General features: G+C 43.9%; 2 protein-coding genes across 3 annotated transcripts; one reads left to right on the top strand and one right to left on the bottom strand.

Annotated features, from left to right (window-relative positions):
- Positions 1–67: 67 nt before the first annotated feature.
- Positions 68–7,316, top strand: HSPD1 (heat shock protein family D (Hsp60) member 1). Its single transcript, XM_065069968.1, has 12 exons — positions 68–297; positions 777–952; positions 2,656–2,908; positions 3,175–3,257; positions 3,667–3,762; positions 4,051–4,144; positions 4,527–4,695; positions 5,024–5,123; positions 5,335–5,580; positions 5,930–6,104; positions 6,650–6,828; positions 6,920–7,316. Exons 2-12 carry the CDS (start codon positions 779–781, stop codon positions 7,070–7,072), a joined length of 1,722 nt encoding a protein of 573 aa, XP_064926040.1. The 5' UTR covers positions 68–297; positions 777–778; the 3' UTR covers positions 7,073–7,316.
- On the bottom strand, positions 7,250–19,462 carry COQ10B (coenzyme Q10B). 2 transcript variants are annotated; one of them, XM_065069973.1, is made up of 5 exons: positions 19,306–19,462; positions 15,367–15,513; positions 13,788–13,980; positions 11,142–11,243; positions 7,250–9,426 (listed from the first exon to the last, which is right to left on the bottom strand). In XM_065069973.1, the coding sequence occupies exons 1-5, from the start codon at positions 19,386–19,388 to the stop codon at positions 9,259–9,261; spliced, it is 693 nt and encodes a 230-aa protein (XP_064926045.1). In that variant the 5' UTR covers positions 19,389–19,462; the 3' UTR covers positions 7,250–9,258. The 2 variants fall into 2 exon arrangements, with proteins under 2 accessions (XP_064926045.1, XP_005504088.1); XM_005504031.3 differs by lacking the exon at positions 19,306–19,462 and adding an exon at positions 15,877–16,157.
- Positions 19,463–21,171: the final 1,709 nt, after the last annotated feature.

Here is a 21,171-nt window from a genome sequence, read left to right as displayed (position 1 = left end):
GAGCATGAGCGTTCCAGAAGGTTCTGGAATTGGCGGGCCCCGGAACCTGAGTGGTTCATGCTGGAGCTCACCGCGCATGCGCGCAGCGCGCCCAGCGGCCCGGCGCGGCGGGCGGGGCCGGGCGGCTATGCCGGTTCCCGGGCCGGGCGGCGCGGAGCCCCACATGGGCCGCTGGCGGGCGGGGGCGGGGCCCAGGCGGTGAGTGCCCAGCGCCTTCCCGCCGCTGCGCGCAGACCTGCCCGCTCAGCCGCGAGTCCGGACGGCGGAGGCGCCCGCTGCTGCTCCCGCTCCCCGCAGGTGAGCTCGGCTCGGCTCGGCCCGCCCGACCCCCGCGGCCGCCGTTACCGCTGCGGGTGCCCGCGCGGGGAGCGGCCGGGCCCGTGCGGAGCGCGCGGTTAACGGCCGGCGGCGCGGAGCGCGGCCCGCGTGGCGGGAGCCCCGCAGCCCCGCGGTCCGGGCGGCGCGGCCGGGCCCGGTGCAGCGCGGCGGGGCGGGCGGCAGGGGGCGAGCGGCCCTTGACCTTGCTGAGCGCGTCCTGCGGCGGGGACACGCGGCCGCAGGCCCCGCAGCGCCCGGAGAGCCGAGCTGCGGCTGTTGGCGGGGCCGCGCTCCGCCGCCCCGCCGCTTTCCCTCATTTACATCAACCCGCCGAAGAAGCAGAAGTCCCCGATCGCCTGCCTTATCTCCTGAATCCTCTCCCCGCTCTTTGACCGCAGAGCTAGCTGTGCAAGACCATAACGCTTCTCTTCACCCCCGTGTCTCTCTCCCTCTCGCAGACATGCTCCGTTTGCCCGCAGTGCTGCGCCAGGTCCGGCCGGTGTCCAGGGCGCTCGCCCCGCACCTCACGCGTGCCTACGCCAAAGATGTGAAGTTCGGAGCAGACGCCAGAGCTCTCATGCTGCAAGGAGTGGATCTTCTGGCAGATGCTGTAGCCGTCACCATGGGGCCAAAGGTAACTACATTCATTGCTTGCAGCGGGAACCGGCTGTTATTTTTGCCCTGGTTGAGCTGCACGTTTGCTGTGTGCGGATCTGTAATGGCCAGTGCTGCAAGCAGCCGTGTTCTTGTTTCTGTCATCTCAGCCATGACAATAAGCACGTGTAAACTGAAAGATGCAGAATGTTTGTTTAAACACTTTGAAGGTGAAGGGGATGTGTGTAATGGGTTACAGTGGCTTAGTTCATCATTTAACTATTTACGTTATGAGGTGGGTTAATTAGCATGTTTGTTGTTTTTCTTTTTTTTAACAAATTACAGTTTATATTTTATTATTGACAAGGTGAAAGAAACATTGCAAGCGTCCTGTTGAGTTTTCAGTTGGCTGGTGTAAATGTTCCCAGTGCCATTCAGCAGTGTTGGTTATAGGACAGAACATAGTGTATGATGCCCTGGAAGTTCTCAGTGTATTCTGCACAGTCATGCAACGTGCAGTAAGGCTTGAAATGAGCTTCCTTTGGAAGGAGCGACACTGTTCTTTGCGCTCATAGGAATATCTGTCCCATACAATAACAGCATACGTATGGTAGTTCTTCTCGAGGCTGCCTGGCCTCTGTTAAATTAATTCATGTATTTCTTGCACATTTTTGCGCTCTCCTAGTCAAAGGCAAACGTGCCATAAGCTGAGCAAACGAAGGTTAAGTGATGTGAGCGAGCTGTGGCTGCTTTCCATAAAGGAACAAAGTTGAACTGTAGTCAGTTAATTTAACTCTCGGTTTTTTTCCTGGATCTGGCTACTTTGTGAATGCCTAAGCGTAGTTCTAATGCGCTGGTTAAAGGTCGGTTCTTCGTGCAACTTAGTGTAACCTTGGGGGCTTTGTTCCAGTGCTCTGACTTGGTGTGCTGTTCTGCACGCCTTTGTGGAATTGTAGGGGTTGTGCTGTGACACCTGACTCTGTTCCCAGCTTTTTGAAGAAATGCCACTCTGGTGAGGAATGTCCCTCTGGCATTGTTCTGTATTTAAAGAAACGTGGCTTGTGGTCTTGCACAATCTTCTGATGCTGCTGCCAACGCGGTGATTGCTTTGTCAGGACTAGATTATGTGGGTGCTTGGGTTCTTGATACATAGGCCCATTTCCAATGCACGTGTGTTTTCAGAAACGCAGACAAAAAGTGTTTAAGACATTCAATGTGATCAGATATAACAAGATTTTGTTGTGTTGCTGTCCAAACATACACTTGGAATCAGACCATGTTAAAATATAGAATAAAATAAGGCAAAACAAGGAGAGGCTACAGGAGGAACCTAGCAGGATTTTCCAGAGAGTGTTTGCTCTGCTTTTAGATGTGGGAGAAGCGCAGGTCAAAATGAAGCAGCAGTAAGAAGTCAGATGATGCATTACTTTGGCACAAATGTTTTATAGCCCGGAGTTAGAATTATGTAAGCTCTCCAACAAGTTCAACATCAGTAACCGAAGCTCCCGCCCCAGCTTCTGAGTCTGTCATAATAAGAAAATATAAAAGCTCAGAGGCATTTTTCCAGTTCTGCGCAAGGTCGGTGATGTGTGCGCTGGCGTAAGGTCCCAGGTGCAAGCTGGGTGCAGGGGGATGTTTCTGTTCAGCTGTGGCTGCTGAAAAGGGTTTTCATCTTCAGTTGAACTTTTACAGGAACATGCTGTGGATTATGTGGCTTTGACTTAATATTCTTTGTCACCCTAGGGAAGAACAGTTATTATTGAACAAAGCTGGGGGAGTCCCAAAGTGACAAAAGATGGGGTGACAGTAGCAAAGGCAATTGATTTAAAGGACAAATACAAAAATATCGGCGCCAAGTTAGTTCAAGACGTTGCCAACAACACAAATGAGGAGGCGGGAGATGGTACCACCACGGCGACGGTGCTTGCACGGGCTATTGCCAAGGAAGGCTTCGAGAAGATCAGCAAAGGAGCTAATCCAGTTGAAATCAGGAGGGGTAATTGCTTTTACCTTCTTTTTAATGTTCAAATTTTATTGTCTTTTCATACTCCAAATTTGACAGCCTTCTTGAATAAGTTGCCTTCTCTTGAAGAGCCATGTAAAGCTTTATATGCCAGGACCTTGGTTTTGAACGTGCAAACTTGATGCATTTTTGCAGTGTTGACTTTGCTTTGAAGCTGAACCTGGTTGGTTTGGTTTGTTGTTATTTTCTGTGCTGTTTACCTCGCTTCGATCACTCACAAGTATTCTGTTCATCTTTAGGAGTGATGCTTGCAGTTGATACTATCATAGCTGAACTGAAGAAGCTGTCGAAACCTGTTACAACTCCAGAAGAAATTGCACAGGTTAGAAAACAATTAAACCAACTTTACATAGCTGTTCTTTAGAAGAAGGCTTGGGAAGTCAGGCTTAATGGAGCTGTATTGTAGGTGTATGACACCTGAGTATTTATACTGAGTATATATCAAGATTCAGGGTATGTTTCATTGAATGCTCTTCATCTTAAGTTATTTAAAAGTCCCAGTGTTGTGCCTTCAGCTGCACTACTGGAAGTTAGCACAGAAGTAGATGGTTCTTCTCGTTTTCAAGTTTCATTCGGAAATGTGGTCTTAAGACACAAATGTATGTGCTTGTGAAGCCCTGCCAAGAGCAAGGCTGCGGTTTTGGATGGGAGGGGGTTATTCTGGTTTTCTTCCTAGTGAGGAAACAAATCACTTGTGTTATGACATGGTATTAAATGGCGCACTCTTTCAGGTTGCCACGATATCAGCAAACGGAGATCAAGAAATTGGGAATATAATCTCGGATGCAATGAAGAAAGTTGGGCGAAAGGGTGTAATCACTGTGAAGGTAAGAACTGGCCAACACGCAGACCAGGTGTGAGGCTCTTCCGCAGCCAGGACTGGCCTTCGTGATGCTGCTGCTCACATGCAGTATCGTGCTGTGATTCCTCCCTCCAGAGCTCCTTTTGATCAGGGATTGATCGCTGTCCCCTCTTAGAATCCTCTTATTTTGGACAGGAAGTGCATAAAACTGATAACATGCTTCAGAGCCTTTCATTCTGTTGTGTGTAGCATGTACTTGTGCTTTTGGTAGGAAACAAGGATCTTTAATGCAGACTTTCTTGCATCTAAACAGGATGGAAAAACTCTAAATGATGAATTGGAAATCATTGAGGGGATGAAATTTGACAGAGGCTACATCTCTCCATATTTTATTAATACAACCAAAGGTGAGTTACCAGTAACTCATGTCATATACCTCACATTGGCTTGTATAAGTTAGAAATAATGGTACCTGTGGCAAAGGTTTCACAGTCTGTCATACGATGACAACAGGAGAGCGGCGGGTCCTTATCTCAGGAAAAACTTGAGGTTTGTGGGTTGGTTGTGTGGGTTTTTTGGTGTCCATGCTGCCATCAAGCTGCTTCTGCCACACTCCACTACAAACTACAATTGAAAGTGGAGTCTTGGAGAAAACAATTTGTGTCTCTTTTTTTTTTTTAATGCCCTTGAAAAGTGGTAACAGTTGCTCCAAAGTAGTTCCTTGGGTTTAAGAGAATGCTTGATATGTTGTTGCAATCGGGTTGTTCAGATAAGGCGTTGTTTCTGCAGGGCAGAAATGTGAATTCCAAGACGCTTACGTTTTAATCAGCGAAAAGAAAATTTCTAGTGTACAGTCCATAGTTCCAGCTCTTGAAATTGCCAATTCTCACCGCAAACCTTTGGTCATCATTGCTGAAGATGTTGATGGAGAAGCTCTCAGCACTCTAGTCTTGAACAGGTGAGGCTCGAAATCCATACTTGGAAAGAAATAACGGCTGCTTTTTGTTTGTGTGTATTCATCCTTCGAAAGGAATGCACGCAAAAGCGTGTATTTGAATTTGCTGTATTGTCCTCTTAGCAGTACCAAAGGAACAGCAACTTTTATAGAGTTGCATCAGTTCAGACAGAATTTCAGTGGTTTCCTACCTTTTTGAGTAAAACCAGTGCGGTTCATGAAGGTCTCTGTGTTTGGTTGTTAGAGCTGTACTGAAATAGCTGGTTTTTAGCAATTAGACTCATTCTCTGAACACACATGGAATGATGCTCTCTTCGTTTCTTCTCTTCAGACTGAAGGTTGGTCTTCAGGTTGTTGCTGTAAAAGCACCAGGTTTTGGTGACAACAGGAAAAACCAGCTTAAGGACATGGCCATTGCTACTGGTGGTGTTGTAAGTAATGATTTTTAATTGGATTTTTGCTCTAAGAAATGCTAATGGTATTAAAGAAGGAAAATAATATGTGTTTTTAAGTCCATGTCTTGCATTTTCTGTGTTCACGCTGGGTCTTGTTCTTTCAAAAATGCATATACACAAAAATTCATATACACACTTCAAATATGGGGAAGCTGAGAATTCCAACTTCTCACATGATTTGTTGTAGGTGTTTGGAGAAGAGGGTTTGAGCCTGAATGTGGAAGATATTCAGCCTCATGACTTCGGCAAAGTTGGAGAGGTCATTGTGACCAAAGACGACACCATGCTTCTGAAGGGGAAGGGCGAAAAGGCTCAGATCGAGAAACGCATTCAAGAAATCATTGAGCAGCTCGAAGTCACCACAAGCGACTATGAAAAAGAGAAACTGAACGAGCGATTGGCCAAGCTCTCTGATGGAGTAGCAGTGTTGAAGGTGAGGAGTTAAACTTGGGAAAGGGCCGGTATCAGTCCTTTATCGCTAATCTGAGTTACTGCCGCGGGGTTGTCTTATCATCTTAGCAGCTGATTCAGATCAGGAATTTGGCTTCTTGCAGTGTTACACCTTGGTATTAAGAACTTGATGAAATAATCAACTAAAACCACGTTTAAGCCTCTCGAGTGCAAAGGTACAAAAGAACACTGCTGGTATAGAGAGCCCAGCTTTGCTTCCTGGCTGTTTTGGGTTAGCCTTGAGTTTGCTGTTGAATTTTGCGCTGCACAGCCAGCAGTACACTTGCGTGGGCTCCCTGTGCAGACCTCGACCATGGTCTGATTTGTTGTAGGTTGGCGGCACGAGTGACGTTGAAGTGAACGAGAAGAAAGACCGAGTGACGGATGCCCTGAACGCGACCCGCGCTGCTGTGGAGGAGGGCATCGTCCCGGGTGGCGGCTGCGCCTTGCTTCGCTGCATTCCAGCATTAGATGCCTTAACTCCGGCCAATGAAGATCAGAAAATTGGTGAGTAAATTACTCAAATAGACTTTGCTTCTGTCCTGAGGCTTTTAACTACAGATTGCCTGCAGTGCGTTTTTTAGCCACTTAATCTTCACAACCTGGTATCCCAAGGGTCTGACAGTCTCTGCTTTACAGTGGGAAGGAGCTTTTGCTTGGATGTGAAAGCACCAACAAACGTAAGGCAGCAGTGCCCCCTGCGAAGAATCGCCAACCACGAGAGGAAGAGCTGACTGTTAAACCATTGCAGACAGGCAGGACATCTAAGAATGCTTGAGATTGCGTGGCACATCAAACGGGAGCAGGCTTTGTGCTCTTACAGTAATAATGCTCCTTACCACCTTTTGCAAAAGTGTGAATGGCCTGCAATGATTTCATTTGTTGACAAACAGCAAGTAGCAGAGAACATTTTTTCCCTGGGGCTCATAAAAAGAGCTTATGTTCTTGCTCAGAGGGTTTTCCCTTTTTGTATTGATCTCCAGCGCGATTCCATGCCTTGGCAATAGGAACACCGTATGTAATGTGTAACTCTAAACATCCTTTTCTTACAGGCATTGAAATAATAAAGAGAACACTGAAAATCCCAGCAATGACTATTGCGAAGAATGCAGGTGTTGAAGGATCATTAATAGTTGAAAAAATCCTGCAGAGTCCAGCAGAAGTTGGCTACGATGCAATGCTTGGGGACTTTGTAAATATGGTAGAAAAAGGAATCATTGACCCCACGAAGGTAACCTAAAATAGTCTGAATTCTCAGCTTTCCTTCTTCCCAGCTCATGTGATAGTCAGCAGGCATTAAGTTGTTTCTTTGCTATTTTTAGGTGGTGAGAACCGCTCTGATGGACGCTGCGGGTGTTGCGTCTCTCTTGTCTACAGCAGAAGCGGTGGTGACCGAAACTCCTAAGGAAGAGAAGGAGGCAGCGATGGGAGGAATGGGTGGGATGGGTGGAGGGATGGGAGGGGGCATGTTCTAATTCCTGGGCCAGGGACGCATCATGAGCTGTGCTGTGAGACTGACAGTTCCGACTTCAAAACCTTCAGCTGTCAGTGCAAGAGGGTGGATAGTGACTGAAGTGAGGCTGGTGTTTAAAAGAATCACTGTAACCGTCAGTTACTGGATTTCATTTAACACACGTAATTGTTTACAGTCATTGTCCATGCCTACAGATAATTTATTTTGTATTTTTTTGAATAAAGACATTTGTACATTCCTGATAACTGGGTGCAAGATCCATCTACCCAAGGTCCTGATTTAATTAAGGCACTTGATACTCTGTTTCAGAATTCAATGGTGCTTGCCAGTACTAGGAAGAACTTGGAAGCCACTGTGCGTGAGACTAGACAATTGTGTACAAAGTAGGCAACAATACAGTTATGTGACCTTTATGTAATAAAACAAACTGCTCAAAAGTTACAAAATGTATCACCTTATTCATCTGCACACAAAGCCATAGTCACAGGAGAACCTTGACCCCCTCTTGCTTCTAAGATTTACTAGAAATCTGACACATGCCTGGAAATGACGGGTCATTTCCCTCCAGGAAACATTCCTGTGCCTAGAGTCTTTCTCTGAAATACAGGTGACTTTTAGGTTTTGCTAAGGAATCTCTGAGCTGAACTGACACTGCAGTTCTTTGGCATATTAAACAATGCTACAAAAAGAAGGCACGTGCACTGACTTTATTTGCTGGTCTGTAGTGCTCGTTCCGTGTGCATCTTCCATAGTGCTGTGGGATCAAACAGGTCGGCTTTGCTAACAAAGGGTTGGGGGGAGTTTGAATACTTGCTTGGGTGTAGTGTCTTGTCTCCTTGACTTGAGACTTCCAGTTTTCTGGTAATGTGCTCCAGGATTTATTTTTAGTTATTTTACCCTAGATGCTACTTTAACCTTAAAAATGACTGCTTTGTTTGCCACCTACTGTTCTTCAACCTCACACAGCTGGTGCTATTGATGTGTAAAGTCTTTCCTGCCTGCTTTCCAAACTTGTGTATGTTAATCTGTCTCCACAAACAAAACCGCTTTACAAACTTCTCGGTGCTTTAAAACTGACCTCTTCATCCAGCTGACACTTTGCCCAGCTTCCTACTACAACCTGTGAAATTTCAGCTGCTCTTTCTGGTAAAGGACCTAAATGACCTGAAACATACCTTCCTGTGTAATTTAACACACTGTTCTTTAGTAACCATGCAGGTTGCAGACACTTGGGAGCAAGGACCAGCCTCAGCACCTGCCCTGAAGCTCCACCTGGTTTTGGTAAGATGTACTGAAGGGAGCACCAGCCAGGAGTTACAATCTGTTCCATTTACATTTCTTCAGAGGTTGGAAAGAGAAGGTTAATGTAAGGAATAGAACTACTGACAATCAAGATGGGGAACAATTGTAATGGGCTAATTAAATAAATGATCGTATGGTACTGAAAAAACTCTTAAGAACTGAAGTTGAGCTGTATCGTTGGATTTAGTGACAAGTGTCCCTGGTGTGCTCAGGCTGCAGTCAGCAGAGGACAGACAGATGGGTGTGCATCTGTGCCCCAGCACTCCAGAGGTAACATTTATTGACTTGAAGCTTTGTTGGAACAGGAACTATTTGCATTAGGTGAGCTGTGTAGCCCTTACATCTAACTCCTGAAAACTCAGGAGTGCTCAGGCTGAGTTGTTTTTCCTTGCGGAAGGCAGCAGCTGGAGGCTCCAGCCTCATGCTTGTCACTCATTTGGATTAAAAGCACCTGCTGCTGGACGCTGCACAAACTGTTCCGCACTGCCTAAAGACAGCGTCAGCTTCCCTGGCTTGAGTTGATGCTGTTAAGTTACATTCACGCTCCCAATAACTTAAGTTAGTATGTTACAATGCTGAAAAAAAAAAAAAAAAAAAAAAAAAAGCTGTAAGCTTGAAAAAGGCAAAACTTCCGCTGTGATGGGCAAGTTCATAACCAGCAGCCTGAGATACCTTGTGTTACAGTAGCTAATTGTCTGTTACTGGTAACACTTTAAGTTGCACTTGACTGTAGCTTGAACATTCTATATACATCTGGCTGAACAGGTGAGTTTGTACAGTATAAAGTCACACACAAAGCTCAGACATGAAACAGATGCCCCAAAGGAGGACGTGGCACCTCTTGTACAAATGAGTTTATGATGGAGGCTGTTACAATTATCCCTTTTACGTCTGATGCACTTCATGAAGCATTAGCTCCCGAGGTATGGTTGTTTCTGGGCCGTGCAGTTTGGATGCTCTTCTTTCAAAGGCAGCCACCATCTGCTTTACCACTTCATCAAAAAAGAGCGTAGCGAGTTTTGAGTGTAGAAGTGAGCGAAATTCAAAAGAAACCTGTTCGAGAAAATAGAGATGATTGTTTCTCCTGTAGGTACTGTTGTGGTAAAATGCTGTTACAAATAGAGGACTCCATGAAAGGATCTCCAGTTTGCAAGTCAGCTGTGGGAGAAAGAACAGCTAAAACTGAACGATGGGTGAGTGTGCCTGTGAAGAAAAGCCTTATTCCAAGGTCAGAGGACTCCCTTTTGTTCAGAACTGTATTTACTTAATAAATGAGGCATCACAGAATGGAAGTAAAATATCTGGGATAATGAAAAACTACTGACAAATAAATAACTTATTTACTTTGTACACAGAATTCACTTGTGGATGAAAGCTGTCTGAAGAAAACCCTGCATGGCAAGACAGCAGACTTACAGGTAAACTGAAGCTGTTTGTAGGAAAAGCAACACGTCTTCTGTGCATTCACTGCTTCTGCTATAGCATGTCTTTTGGATTGAGACGTAAGTATTCTTTTCATTTGTGAAGTATCAGCAGGTTAAATGTCAAATGGAGCAAATACAGCTTCTCTGAAGCTGCTTATGTAAATACAGCTTCTCTGAAGCTGCTTATGCAATGCATATTAACTGCGAAACAGTAGCACACAAGTAATTAAGCTACTTGGACTATGAGCCAGGTGTAGCTTCATTTACATTTGCTTGACCTCAAGCACGAGGAAAATTAACGTGCCTTTGGAAAGTCTCAGATTTGTCATGTAGTTTGGCATCCTGTTCAGTAACTGTGTAAAAGCCTGAGGTACAATAAACATTTATGATGTTTGCAGATGGTAAAAACAATGCTGTGCTTCAGTCTATATATAAAACCATTTAAGAGCTGAAACCAACCTAGATAAGTTCCCTGCTGTACTTACTTGCCTGGAGAAATTAAAACACCACATGCAAATAACGTGCAAACATTGTTGGCAAATCCCATGAGAAATGTAATTTTTTTGAGTGCTTATAGATTCATTTTTACTGTTGAACTGTACGAAGTGCAATACAGTAATAAGCTGAAATTTATTAACCCAAGGAGATTAATGTGCTAGTTTACTAATAATCCAAAAGTTATTTTTCACAGTTACAGAAGATAATTTTTAAGGCAGAGTATCCCAGTAGATGGCAGCAGGATCAACCCATTTCTCTGTACTTTTGTAGCCTGTTCTGAACCTCAGTTATGTGCTCAATGCAACACCTACTCTACAGACTATAAAATTTAAGAAAAAATGTGGTGACAGACTAAATAGACAAAATGGAAAAGCAATAACTTGAGCGGAAAACAACTTGTCTAGGAGTAACAGACTAAATCAGCTACTCCATTTAAAGAGCCGTGGTCTTGAGCTGCAGTGATATCCCATCAATAAGACAGCAAAAATCTATTAAATCTGTTATTATAGAAGGAAGGAGTAAGACTCAAAATACATGAAAAATTGGAAGCCAGGAAATTAAACTGATCAAACTGCAGGCCAAATAGAACAGATGGGAGAGTACCTGCTTTCTGATACCAAGAGTTAAGTTGTAATAAAAGGAGATAATGGCAAAGTATGTTTGTTATTTCTCCCTCTGTATTTGACTGTCTAAAAACTTCTGCACGATCAGAATTGTATAGCAAGAAATAACAATCCTTAGACTGTTCTGTGACGTGCAGACACCTCACAGAAAACTCCTGTCTCTAAAGGACACCGTTTCTATGCCCTGTTCCTAACATGTGGAACTCTTAGTTACAATACTTACTGAAAAATCCAATGTACATGTCCTTGGATAACCAGGGATCCCCGGGCTGAAACGCCACACTGTTTCCAAGTGATTAAATAGTTTCCCATCTGTGCAAGAGGCCTAAAATAAAGTTTAAAAAGTCAAGCTACAATTAGCCTTTTACAGATGTGACAAATCGCTATTACTAAAGTTTGCATTTGCATTTTGTTAGACAGTGGAAGTCACGGCATAGTTACTGTTTTAGTGCAGCCAGGATGAGATCCCATTTGCACAGAGTCATTTTAGACAAAATAATTGAACTCCTTTTAAGGGAGAGGGAAAAAAAAAATGTATTGAGGTTCATAAAACAGGCCTCTAGCATGATGCACAGAATATCAAAATAATGCTAATGCTATTTACCAGAATTTGGAACAACACTGCTTTAAGCAAAAGATATGGATATTTACTGTGTTTGTCTATTTTATTTTTCATTACACATGCAGAATATTTTATATACTGATATATAGACTGGTAGCCTTGGGCTATAGGAATCATTAGCATCAAAACAAACCTAAGACAAACTCCAAACATTCTCTGTCACAAGATACTATTGTGATCAAGAGCCACCAAAAAGACTACAAGTTCAAGTTCATAATCAGCCTAAATGCTGGCTTTTAGTTACTGGCAAGCCATATTTCACTAACGCATACAGTCCTCCTCTAAAATAATAAAGTATTTGCAATAGTTGGCTTCATAGTTTTCACGACAAGAGGGTCCTGATTTTCACTCATTTTGCTTTTAGCACATTTAGCTAATTTTGTGTGGCTATAAAAGAAAAAAGTTTGATTCAAAATCATCCAAACATATAACCTCAATTGGCCTGGAGTTTCTAGAGAGAATTTCTGTACCTTTTTTGTTTGGTTGGGTTTTTTTACCTTTTTTTTTTTTTTTACAAGTTGTTACTGTTCCACAAGCCGCTCTGCTCCAAGACCACTACCTGTGACATACAGGTGTTAAGGTAAGTCATCTCAAAAGGCTAACCAACAGCACAGAAAATACTGACATTTTTCTGCCCAGGAATGAGCCACAGTTTCTTGCTACTTCTACAACAGACGGGGAGGAGCGAAAAGAAGATTGAACACGAAGAACTGGCCTTGCTTTGCTTTCCGTGCTGCTGCCAAAAGAGCAAGAAGAACGGGAAAACTGCCAGCGTGTCCCCCTTGCTCCCAGCCTTATAAGTAGCAAACTCACTCCGTGCTTTCCTCTACGGTAAGAGCTCCTGATTATTTTTTTCCATTGCTCAAGCACCTGCTGTAAGGAGCAAACCTTGCTCATTTTGCAGCCCGCGGTAGCACACTGTGCTGGAGCAGTGCACCAGCTGCCTTTGCCTGGTTATTCCTGTCGCTTCTCTAGAAATGTTCCTACCATTATATGAGCATAATATCAACTTCTAGGAATAATAATCCCAACAGAGAAAAGGCTACTAAAGGAAAAGGAAATCTAAAGAAATGGTTCTCCTCACTACTTTCATGGTCTTTTCTGAGACAAGAAATCCTTTTGAGTGAATTAGAGGGGCGGGGGGGGGAAGTTAGTAAGCCAATCTAACAGCTATGTGAAAGAAAAAAGCTTGTCTTGTCAGGGAAGAGTAGAAAGGGAAAGCAGCCGGCATGTAAAATGCAGATTTTCCATTGTAGCTGTTCAACTTTCTTAATAAAGGGAGAAAAGTATTTTTTTTATCTTTCTAGAGTCACTGAGTGCTTTGAATAAAGGCACTTTGCATACTCCCCTTCCAATTCATATCTCCCCTGAACCTGAGAAACCCAGTTTCTGTTTTGAGCAGTGTCTCTTAAGAGAGAGCCTAGAAAAGAATAGCGAAACAGGATATCCAAACAATTATCTTGAACGGCAATTGACTGTTGTAATTCCACTAGTTATTCCAAAACCCAGTCAAGGTCTGCCACAGGAAGGGAAAGGCAGTTTTGCTTTAAGGAATCTGTTCCTAACCAGAACACATTTGAATATATAAGGCAAACTACTTATAAGATCCAGACATCATCTAAAATTTCTCCCTTGATGTTTTCAATTATTGCTCTTGAAAAGACAAAAGGAGGAGAAATACAACTGCTTCTATTCTGAACAAATTAATTCTAAAAAATGGACTTCAAATCTACCCTTCTATCCTATCAATACACTGAATAACAAGCTCTTCAGCAGATCCTACACTTAGGTTAAAGACTCCTCATATTAGCGAGTTTAAATTGTCAGAAGAAAAGTAATGACTGATAGCAGTTTTGCTAAGGCACCAGAGGCTACAGTTGTCAAAATTAACTTTAAAGTCGGTACTAATCCTGCATTTAGAGAGGCTTGGACAAAACATTAACAAAACCAAACAAAAATGGTGAATCTTCATTAATGGCTGCTAGTTAAAATGGTGAACCTTCGTTAATGACTGCTAGTTTCTGCAGAAAAGGGAAATTAAAAAGTAATTCCTCCCTCATTTGGCAGCTTATGCCTTAAAAGCACATTGAAATTCTCTCCAGTTAACTCAAGTCTTTAAACAAACACAACACAAGTTGTGAGCCTCACAAAGCACTTCCAGCACCAATTTTGTTTTGAAGCACTAATGAATTTGAATTTCAACAGAAAAAGGTTACAGAAAGTTAGAGCTAAGAAAAAATTAGTTACCTTAACTAAATGTGGTCTCACTAGGGTAACAACTGACGTATACCTCTCCACTACAGGAGGGAATCCTATTTCTAGCTGTGCTTTGCAGTATCCAGAGCGCTTCGATAAGATATCTGACTTCTTACACCAAGGAACAAATAGCTTGTAATTCTCCACAACAGCAACAACTTCATACATTTCCTGCATAGAATACCTGGGAAGAGAAACATGAACATTATTTACAAGGTATTAACTTCAAATTCGGTATTAAAAAGTTTCAAAGATGGTATAAATGGCAGTTTGCAAGGTGAACATACAGTCACCTAAAAACACTACCGCTGTTTCTGGAAATCAAAAAGAGGGGGGAAAAAAGAAAAACATGAACTGGGAAAAGTCTTTGCATAAAGATGCAAAACACCACACAAAATCCAGTAGTACAGTTAGCGAACAGTGAACCTGCAGTCTGCTACCTTCTACAATATCAGGTAAATACACACACATTTCAAATGGAAAAACAGTTTTGGAGTATAGCTGTGTCTCCATTTAGGTAGAGCTTCGACATTCCACATAAATAATCTACACTTCATGGCTACTAAGAAAAGATGTATCAGAACTAAAGTACTGTATTTCATAAGGTTTAAATAGAGGAACACCATTTCCCTTATTGTAGCTCAAATAAAAATAATGAAGTGAAAAATGCATGCACTGGAAAAACCTCACAGAACAGCTGATGTTGGAAGGGACCTCTGGAGGTCATTTTGTGCAGCCCTCCTGCTCACGCAGGATATTGAAATCATATAAAAGAATACGGTGGCAATATTTTAGTTGATTCTATTGTAACATGTTTTTTAATTTTTAGTTCTGACTCTGAAAAGGATTGAAGCACATGCTTCATTCCATCTGTGTTAAAAATTAAGCATATGGTCAATGGTACTCAACAGTGAGTGCTATTGGACAAAGGCTCTTTTGAAGAGACTAACATAAAGGAATGTTAAGCGTAGTAAAAACAAGTAGTTTGTATTATTGTGGACCAGAGACGGGGGGCAGTTCCCAGTTTCATTAAATGACCTGGAATTGTCCCACCAGCTTTAAGGCAACTAGGATTTCAAAATCTTTTTCTATGTGCCTAATTTTCTTCATTACACAACTAATTATTTTCCTTCTCTTAAGGAAGAAAATCTCAAGAAGTGAGAAGCACAACATAACATAAGTGCAAACATTAACATGCATTTGGGGCAGAAGGGAACAAAGTGACAGTTTTCACTCCTGTTGGTTTCACCATTTCACCGGATGTGAATTCTTCCCTTTCAGGGTTGTTTTTGTTTTGTCATGGAATAGAAGGGTTATTTCTGCTGTTACTTTCTATGGGGCAAGGAGTTTGAGTTCTTATATTTTTTTAATACTGAATTTCAGACTGGAAAAGCCTTATGACTACAAATTCTGAAAGTCAAAACTCCTTTGTAGTCTCCAGTTGGGCAGAGTCACAGGGACATGTGTCTTCAGGGATGCTTAGTCGTTGAACATCTAGTGGTTTGGGTTAATCACAGCAAACACAAAATCGATAAGCACATAAAGTCTCTTTCCACACTTCTATACAAACCCTATAATTCTTCTTTCAGAATATTCTTTTCTTTTGTTGACTAGTGGTGCAGCAATCTTGAAGAAAGTTCTTGAAAAGGTATGGCTCATTACAGGTACTTGCAAAGGAGAAGTTCTGGTCATCAGAATACCACAGGAAGCCAAGTGCCTGCAACAGTGAAAATGCTTTTACATGTGTTTTGTATCAGCAAAATAAATAACAGCACATTCAGGTGAGCTGAAGAGTCTGTTGTATAACGTTACAGAAAATGTCAGAGTCAGATGGAAAAACAAAGGCTTGTAACAGTATACGAAGTGTTAAAAATACAAGGGGGACTTTTTTTTTTCCCCTTAGGCGAAACTAAAAATAGCCCCAGTCACGAGAAAAGTAACTGGCAGAGTAAAATACAAAGGGCCCCGTTAAACATTTGCTTCACAGCAGCCTGAGTTCATGAACAAGCCTCATATGCACTTAATTTGCAGAACAGGCTTTCTTAACAGCAATATCAAGTCACAGTGTGCAATACGTTACCCTTTTGGAATATGCAGCGAGAAGGTCCCACTTGGAGATACCAAATTGGATCTGCTATAATCCTCTGCTGCCATCCTTCCTTCTCTTCAAAGGACAGTTTCATTTTGAAAGTCCTTTCAGAAAGCGCATCGGTTGCCCAGATTTCAAAATATCCTCCAGAAAATATCATGCAAAACCTTGGACACAGTATTTTCAAAACTAAAACTTAACAAAATACCTTTAAGAAATGTTAGTAATTCTAAGATTGCACCTCAGTGTTCTCTGTCAACATCTACACTAAAATCTAACCAATACTGTGATTAATAGCTCTGTTCTGCTAAATTATTGGTTTTTGCCTAGATCAACTCAGTTAAGGTGCGAAATGCTACCTCAAAAGCTTTCAATTTTGACACCAGGAAGCTAAAAATGCTGCTATTTGCTGTCAGTGATTCTACAAACAGAAGCTGAAGAGCAGCCAAGGTCTTTTTCTGCCCTTTCTCTAAAGAAACAATCAGGACTGTTATTAATACTTCTGGATTCACATAGTCAAAAATTGAAGCAACCTTCCTCACTCAACATCAGGCTGGTTTGGTGGTTGGTTTGGGTTGTTTGGGGTTTTTTTTAAACATACTGAACAGATAGATGCATTTTTTACTGACCACCAAAGTAGTCTAAGAAATTACAGTTACCAATTTCAGACAATTGAAATTATTAGTAACATGTTCTTTAAAAAGCAACATAACTTTGAATTCTGAAGAAACACAGTAATAACCCAGGAGTGACCATGTCAGCTTGTATGGTTGCTGTATCAGGGGACAGGCAAATAATTAACTGGTAGTGAGTTTAGAGGAAAATACTCATCACCATCAGCTGTCTGTACAGACTTTAAAAATAAATAAGCAAGATGACTGACAACACAGATTATAGTCACTGCAGCTGAAAAGGAATTACTGCAGATGGGACAGAAGTACGGTATCGAAATTAAGAAAGAAAAGGTTGACTTTAAAAGTCTTAAGAGATCAAGCTCTTCAAATGTTTGCAACTGTATCTCAAAGATGTGGACATAGTCTGTATTTTTCCACACAGTCTGGAGAAGACTCTTAAGGAAAAGCATTGCTTTGACAGACACGCTGGAAGCGTGCCAGTAATATTGTAGCTGCCTCACCCAAATTCATAGAAAGTGTTCAAATGTTTGGACCAGACCCCATTCCGGAGTGTGAAGTCACTTTAGTTTCTCCATCTGGGGTTACATGTGGTACGTAGTACAAACTAGTTATCAGGTTCCTTCTCTTGGTTTGTTTTTTTTTACTGCCATGCTATGCCGGTATATTGTCTCACACAGTTTTATCTAGACTTGTTTCAGCTACAAGGCTGAAAAAACAATCTCTGCAGGTTATTATTAAAGATTATTATCTTTTAGCTGCTCTAAGACGATGTCCTTGAAGTCCTTTTCACAATTATATTGCCAGCCAAGGAAGACAAGGTTAAGAGAGGTTATAACGCTAACAAACAGGGTGAGACTTCACCTCTCTCCCAATTTTATCTGAAGGAAAACAGATGCTGTGAGAACACACTGGGCTCAGTCCCAGTTCAGGAAAGCAAACCTCTTCAAGAAACCACAAAAGCAACAGATTTCAATGGACCGTCACACGTGTTTTGTGACCCTGATCAAGGCTGCAGAAGAATTCAGACACGCCACCCACCCATGTTTAGCCTCTGACAGCAACACCCCTGTATCCACCCCCCTGCTGCTCGTACAGCATCGCTCAATTCTGCCACTCGCTGCTTCCTCTGAACATGTGGACACCGATCGCGCTATCACTTGACTGCCGTGACCCCAAAAAGAAGCATTTACCCGTGAATGGCAAACGTACATAAGTGATCCATGTTCAGTAATTATTTTTAATAGCTACACAATTTTCAAACCCTAAAGATCAACTTATTTTTTAAAAAAGGGACCTCCAACTCCTGACCAGGGCAATTGTTTTTACTGTTATTTCCAGCTGCTACTTCCATAAGGTGATATCTGATGGCACTTGTATGAGCCCATCTCATTCAAATTCTTTGTTGACACCTGTTCACATCCCCAAAACCGAGTGTTGCCAACAAGTGTCCTCATTAGCATCTCTGTCTGAATAAGCGCAAGAGGCCAGTTTACCACCCGAGTCCTTGAAGTCTGCTGCTCGGCACAGGAAAGGCTCCGACAACAACTGCAAGAGGTAAAGCGCACCCGGCTCATGGCCACAAATCACACGGCACCCGTCTGCATTCAGCTTGCACTTGTCTAAAACCAGCTGCCGAGATCCTCATAGCTTACACTGGAAACTGAGGTTGCAACCAGTTACTTAATGAGTTTCCTTATCCATGCACCCTTCCCATTAACTGATTTTTGCCCTCAGTTCAGCACTCTAACATACTATTTAAAAAACAGCTATTTTGTTTTACCAAAATTTTGTTTTACTATTGCAAACACATCCTAAAAATTAAACCACAAAGAAATGTGACCCAAGTGAAATGACAGATGATACCACTGCACAGTAACAGTTATGTCAAATCACTGCTTGAAATTTGACATCCTGAACCAACCTCTATTCTGCCTTTTCACTGGTTTTATGAGGATGATAGTGAGGCTTTGAATTTAACAAAGAAACAGAGCACCACTGCCATAACAGTAGCAACAGGTGAACTTTTTTCCTCCTCTTTGAAGATTTTCAGATTACACTCATCTGCCTGTTCATTTTCTTAAAGTTACGAGATCAGCTCTTCTCCCAAGGCACATTTTGTTTTTCAGGTTGTTACATGCGATCTGGGGACAAGCAACTTGTTGCATTTTCTGAAGTGGAAAACATCTGAGCACTTTACTTGGTTTTTCACTTCTTTAATGGATTGCTCAAAGTTACACCACTGGCTCAAGCGAAGAGCTAAGTTTATAATCTACAAATCGTTTAGTTCTATCCCCGCGTTGGAAGGAGCCAACAGCCACCAAGCCACACAGAGCTGGGGGTCCCAGGGTCCCTCTCCCCTTCACAGCATCCCAGAATGTCAGGGGTTGGAAAGGACCTGGAAAGCTCACCCAGTGCAATCCCCCCATGGAGCAGGAACACCCAGATGAGGTTACACAGGAAGGTGTCCAGGCGGGTTGGAATGTCTACAGAGGAGACAGCCTCCCTGGGCAGCCTGTTCCAGGCTCTGGCACCCTCACGGAGAAGCAGCTTCTTCCTTCCCTTCCCCAGAGCCACCAGCTTCCGCCGGGCAGCGTTCACTCTGGAGCCTACTGAGGACCCGCGCGCCTCAGGCAGCCTCACCCTCACCCGCCCCCGGGCCCGGGGCCGCTCGGCCGACGCTCTGAGAGGCGGTGCGGCGGCGGGGCCCCACGACGGGACGGAACACGGCGGCGCGCCTCCCGGCTGTCATCCCCGCGCTCACTCCGCCTCGCCTCGCCCCGCGTACCTGACAGCGGCGGTGCGCGGCGGGGCGGCGGCGGCGAGCCCCCGGGCCAGAGCCCTGCCCAGCGCCCGGCCACTCCGCGCCATCTCGGCCCCGCTCCTCACCGGCTGCCCCGCCCGCCCAGCGCCGCGCGCTGCCTAACGGCCGGGCCGCGCGGCCGCGCCCCCAGCCCCGCCTATCGCCCCGCGGGGGCCAGTGTCACGAGACAGCGCGAGGAGGGGGAGCGGCCTTGCGCCTGATTGGCCCGGCGGCGCGCGAGCCCCGCGCACGGCTATAATTGGGCTTGCGGGCGCGCGGGCAGCAATGGTGGCTCCGCCCCTTTCCCCGCTTGTCACCACAGGGCGGGCCGGGGGCGGGAACCGCGGGTCCTCCCTGGCCCCCTGCGGGTCCTCCGCCGCGCAAGGAGCTGCCGGAGCAGCCGGTAAGAGGAGCTTCCCCCCAACGCGGTTGGGGCGGCCCATAAGGGCCTTCCCGCTCGGTGCGTGCCAGCCCTTCATCCCGCGCGTCCCCTTCTCTCAGCAGGGGCTGCTCCCTCAGGTGTGTGGTGATGTAGTGCTTAACCTGCCGCTGCTCGGAGCGGGCTGGAGTTGAGAGGAACCCACGTTATTAAAGCTCGCCACTACCTCCACAGAGCTGGCTGTAATCATAGGGCGTTGTGTCACAGAATCCCAGGATGTCAGGGGTTGGAAGGGACCTGGAAAGCTCACCCAGTGCAATCCCCCCATGGAGCAGGAACACCCAGATGAGGTTACACAGGAAGGTGTCCAGGCGGGTTGGAATGTCTGCACAGAAGGAGACTCCACAACCTCCCTGGGCAGCCTGGGCCAGGCTCTGCCACCCTCACCAGGAACAAGTTTCTTCTCGTATTTAAGTGGAACCTTCTGTGTTCCAGTTTGAACCCATTGCCCCTTGTCCTGTCACTGGTTGTCACCGAGAAGAGCCTGGCTCCATCCTCCTGACACTCACCCTTTCCATATTGATAACCATGAATGAGGTTAACTCATGTTTTTTCATAGTTCACCTTTCAAATACAGCCTCAATGAGCAAAAGCATGTTTTACAACTGTCCTGCAATTGAACAACTGCTGTTTAAGTGACATTTATCTCATAATACATTCCATAAGCAATATTGCGTCACACATAAGTTGCTTAAAAATAAGTCTGCAAATTTTATTTCCATACAACAGTAATTTTTTTTTTTTTTTTAATTTTTGTAATTTAGTACCTGATGAACTGCTCAGCTCTTGACTGGAAATGTTCAATTGAGCCTTACTACTTGAAAGTATTTACACACTCTTAACTTGAGCACGTGTCTGGGTTGTATCAGGCTAGAAAAACGGCTTGGGTGCATTGTCAACAATGTCCCTTCAGCTGTGTGATGAACCCGTTCCCACTCAATTAAATGCAACTAGAATTTTAGGCCCAGTGTAAAGCTATTTTAATTAAATCAGTTGAATGCTGATTGCAGGGAAAGAGTGTTGAAAAATACAAGATGACAGATGTTTGAGGCACTCTGAGGGATTTTTGCCTTTTTGTCCCCTTTGGTAGGCTCAGAATTACAGTTCTTACATCTTGCTTGATATCTGCTGTTGGAAAAGAGATTTGCATTTACTAACTTTGACAGGAAGAGTGGCCCAAATTAGTACTTAACACCAGAGAGATGCAAGACCTTTCTGATACACCAGAAAGAGCTGTGCTGCTTGACCACAAAGATTTGTTTTTAATGCTATTTTTGTAATGCCACCGTTATAAGAAAAGGTTCAGTTTGAACTCTGATTATGAGGTCTATACTATTTTTAAACCATTTAAGAATTTCAAGGACCCTTTTAAGTGGGCGGGGAGACAGAGTCAACCTTAGATGTGGCAAGCA

Source organism: Columba livia, chromosome 7, assembly GCF_036013475.1.
Source record: "Columba livia isolate bColLiv1 breed racing homer chromosome 7, bColLiv1.pat.W.v2, whole genome shotgun sequence".
Lineage (NCBI taxonomy): Eukaryota > Metazoa > Chordata > Aves > Columbiformes > Columbidae > Columba > Columba livia.
Note: the sequence above shows the minus strand (reverse complement) of the source record. Positions and strands in the feature narration are given on the sequence as shown.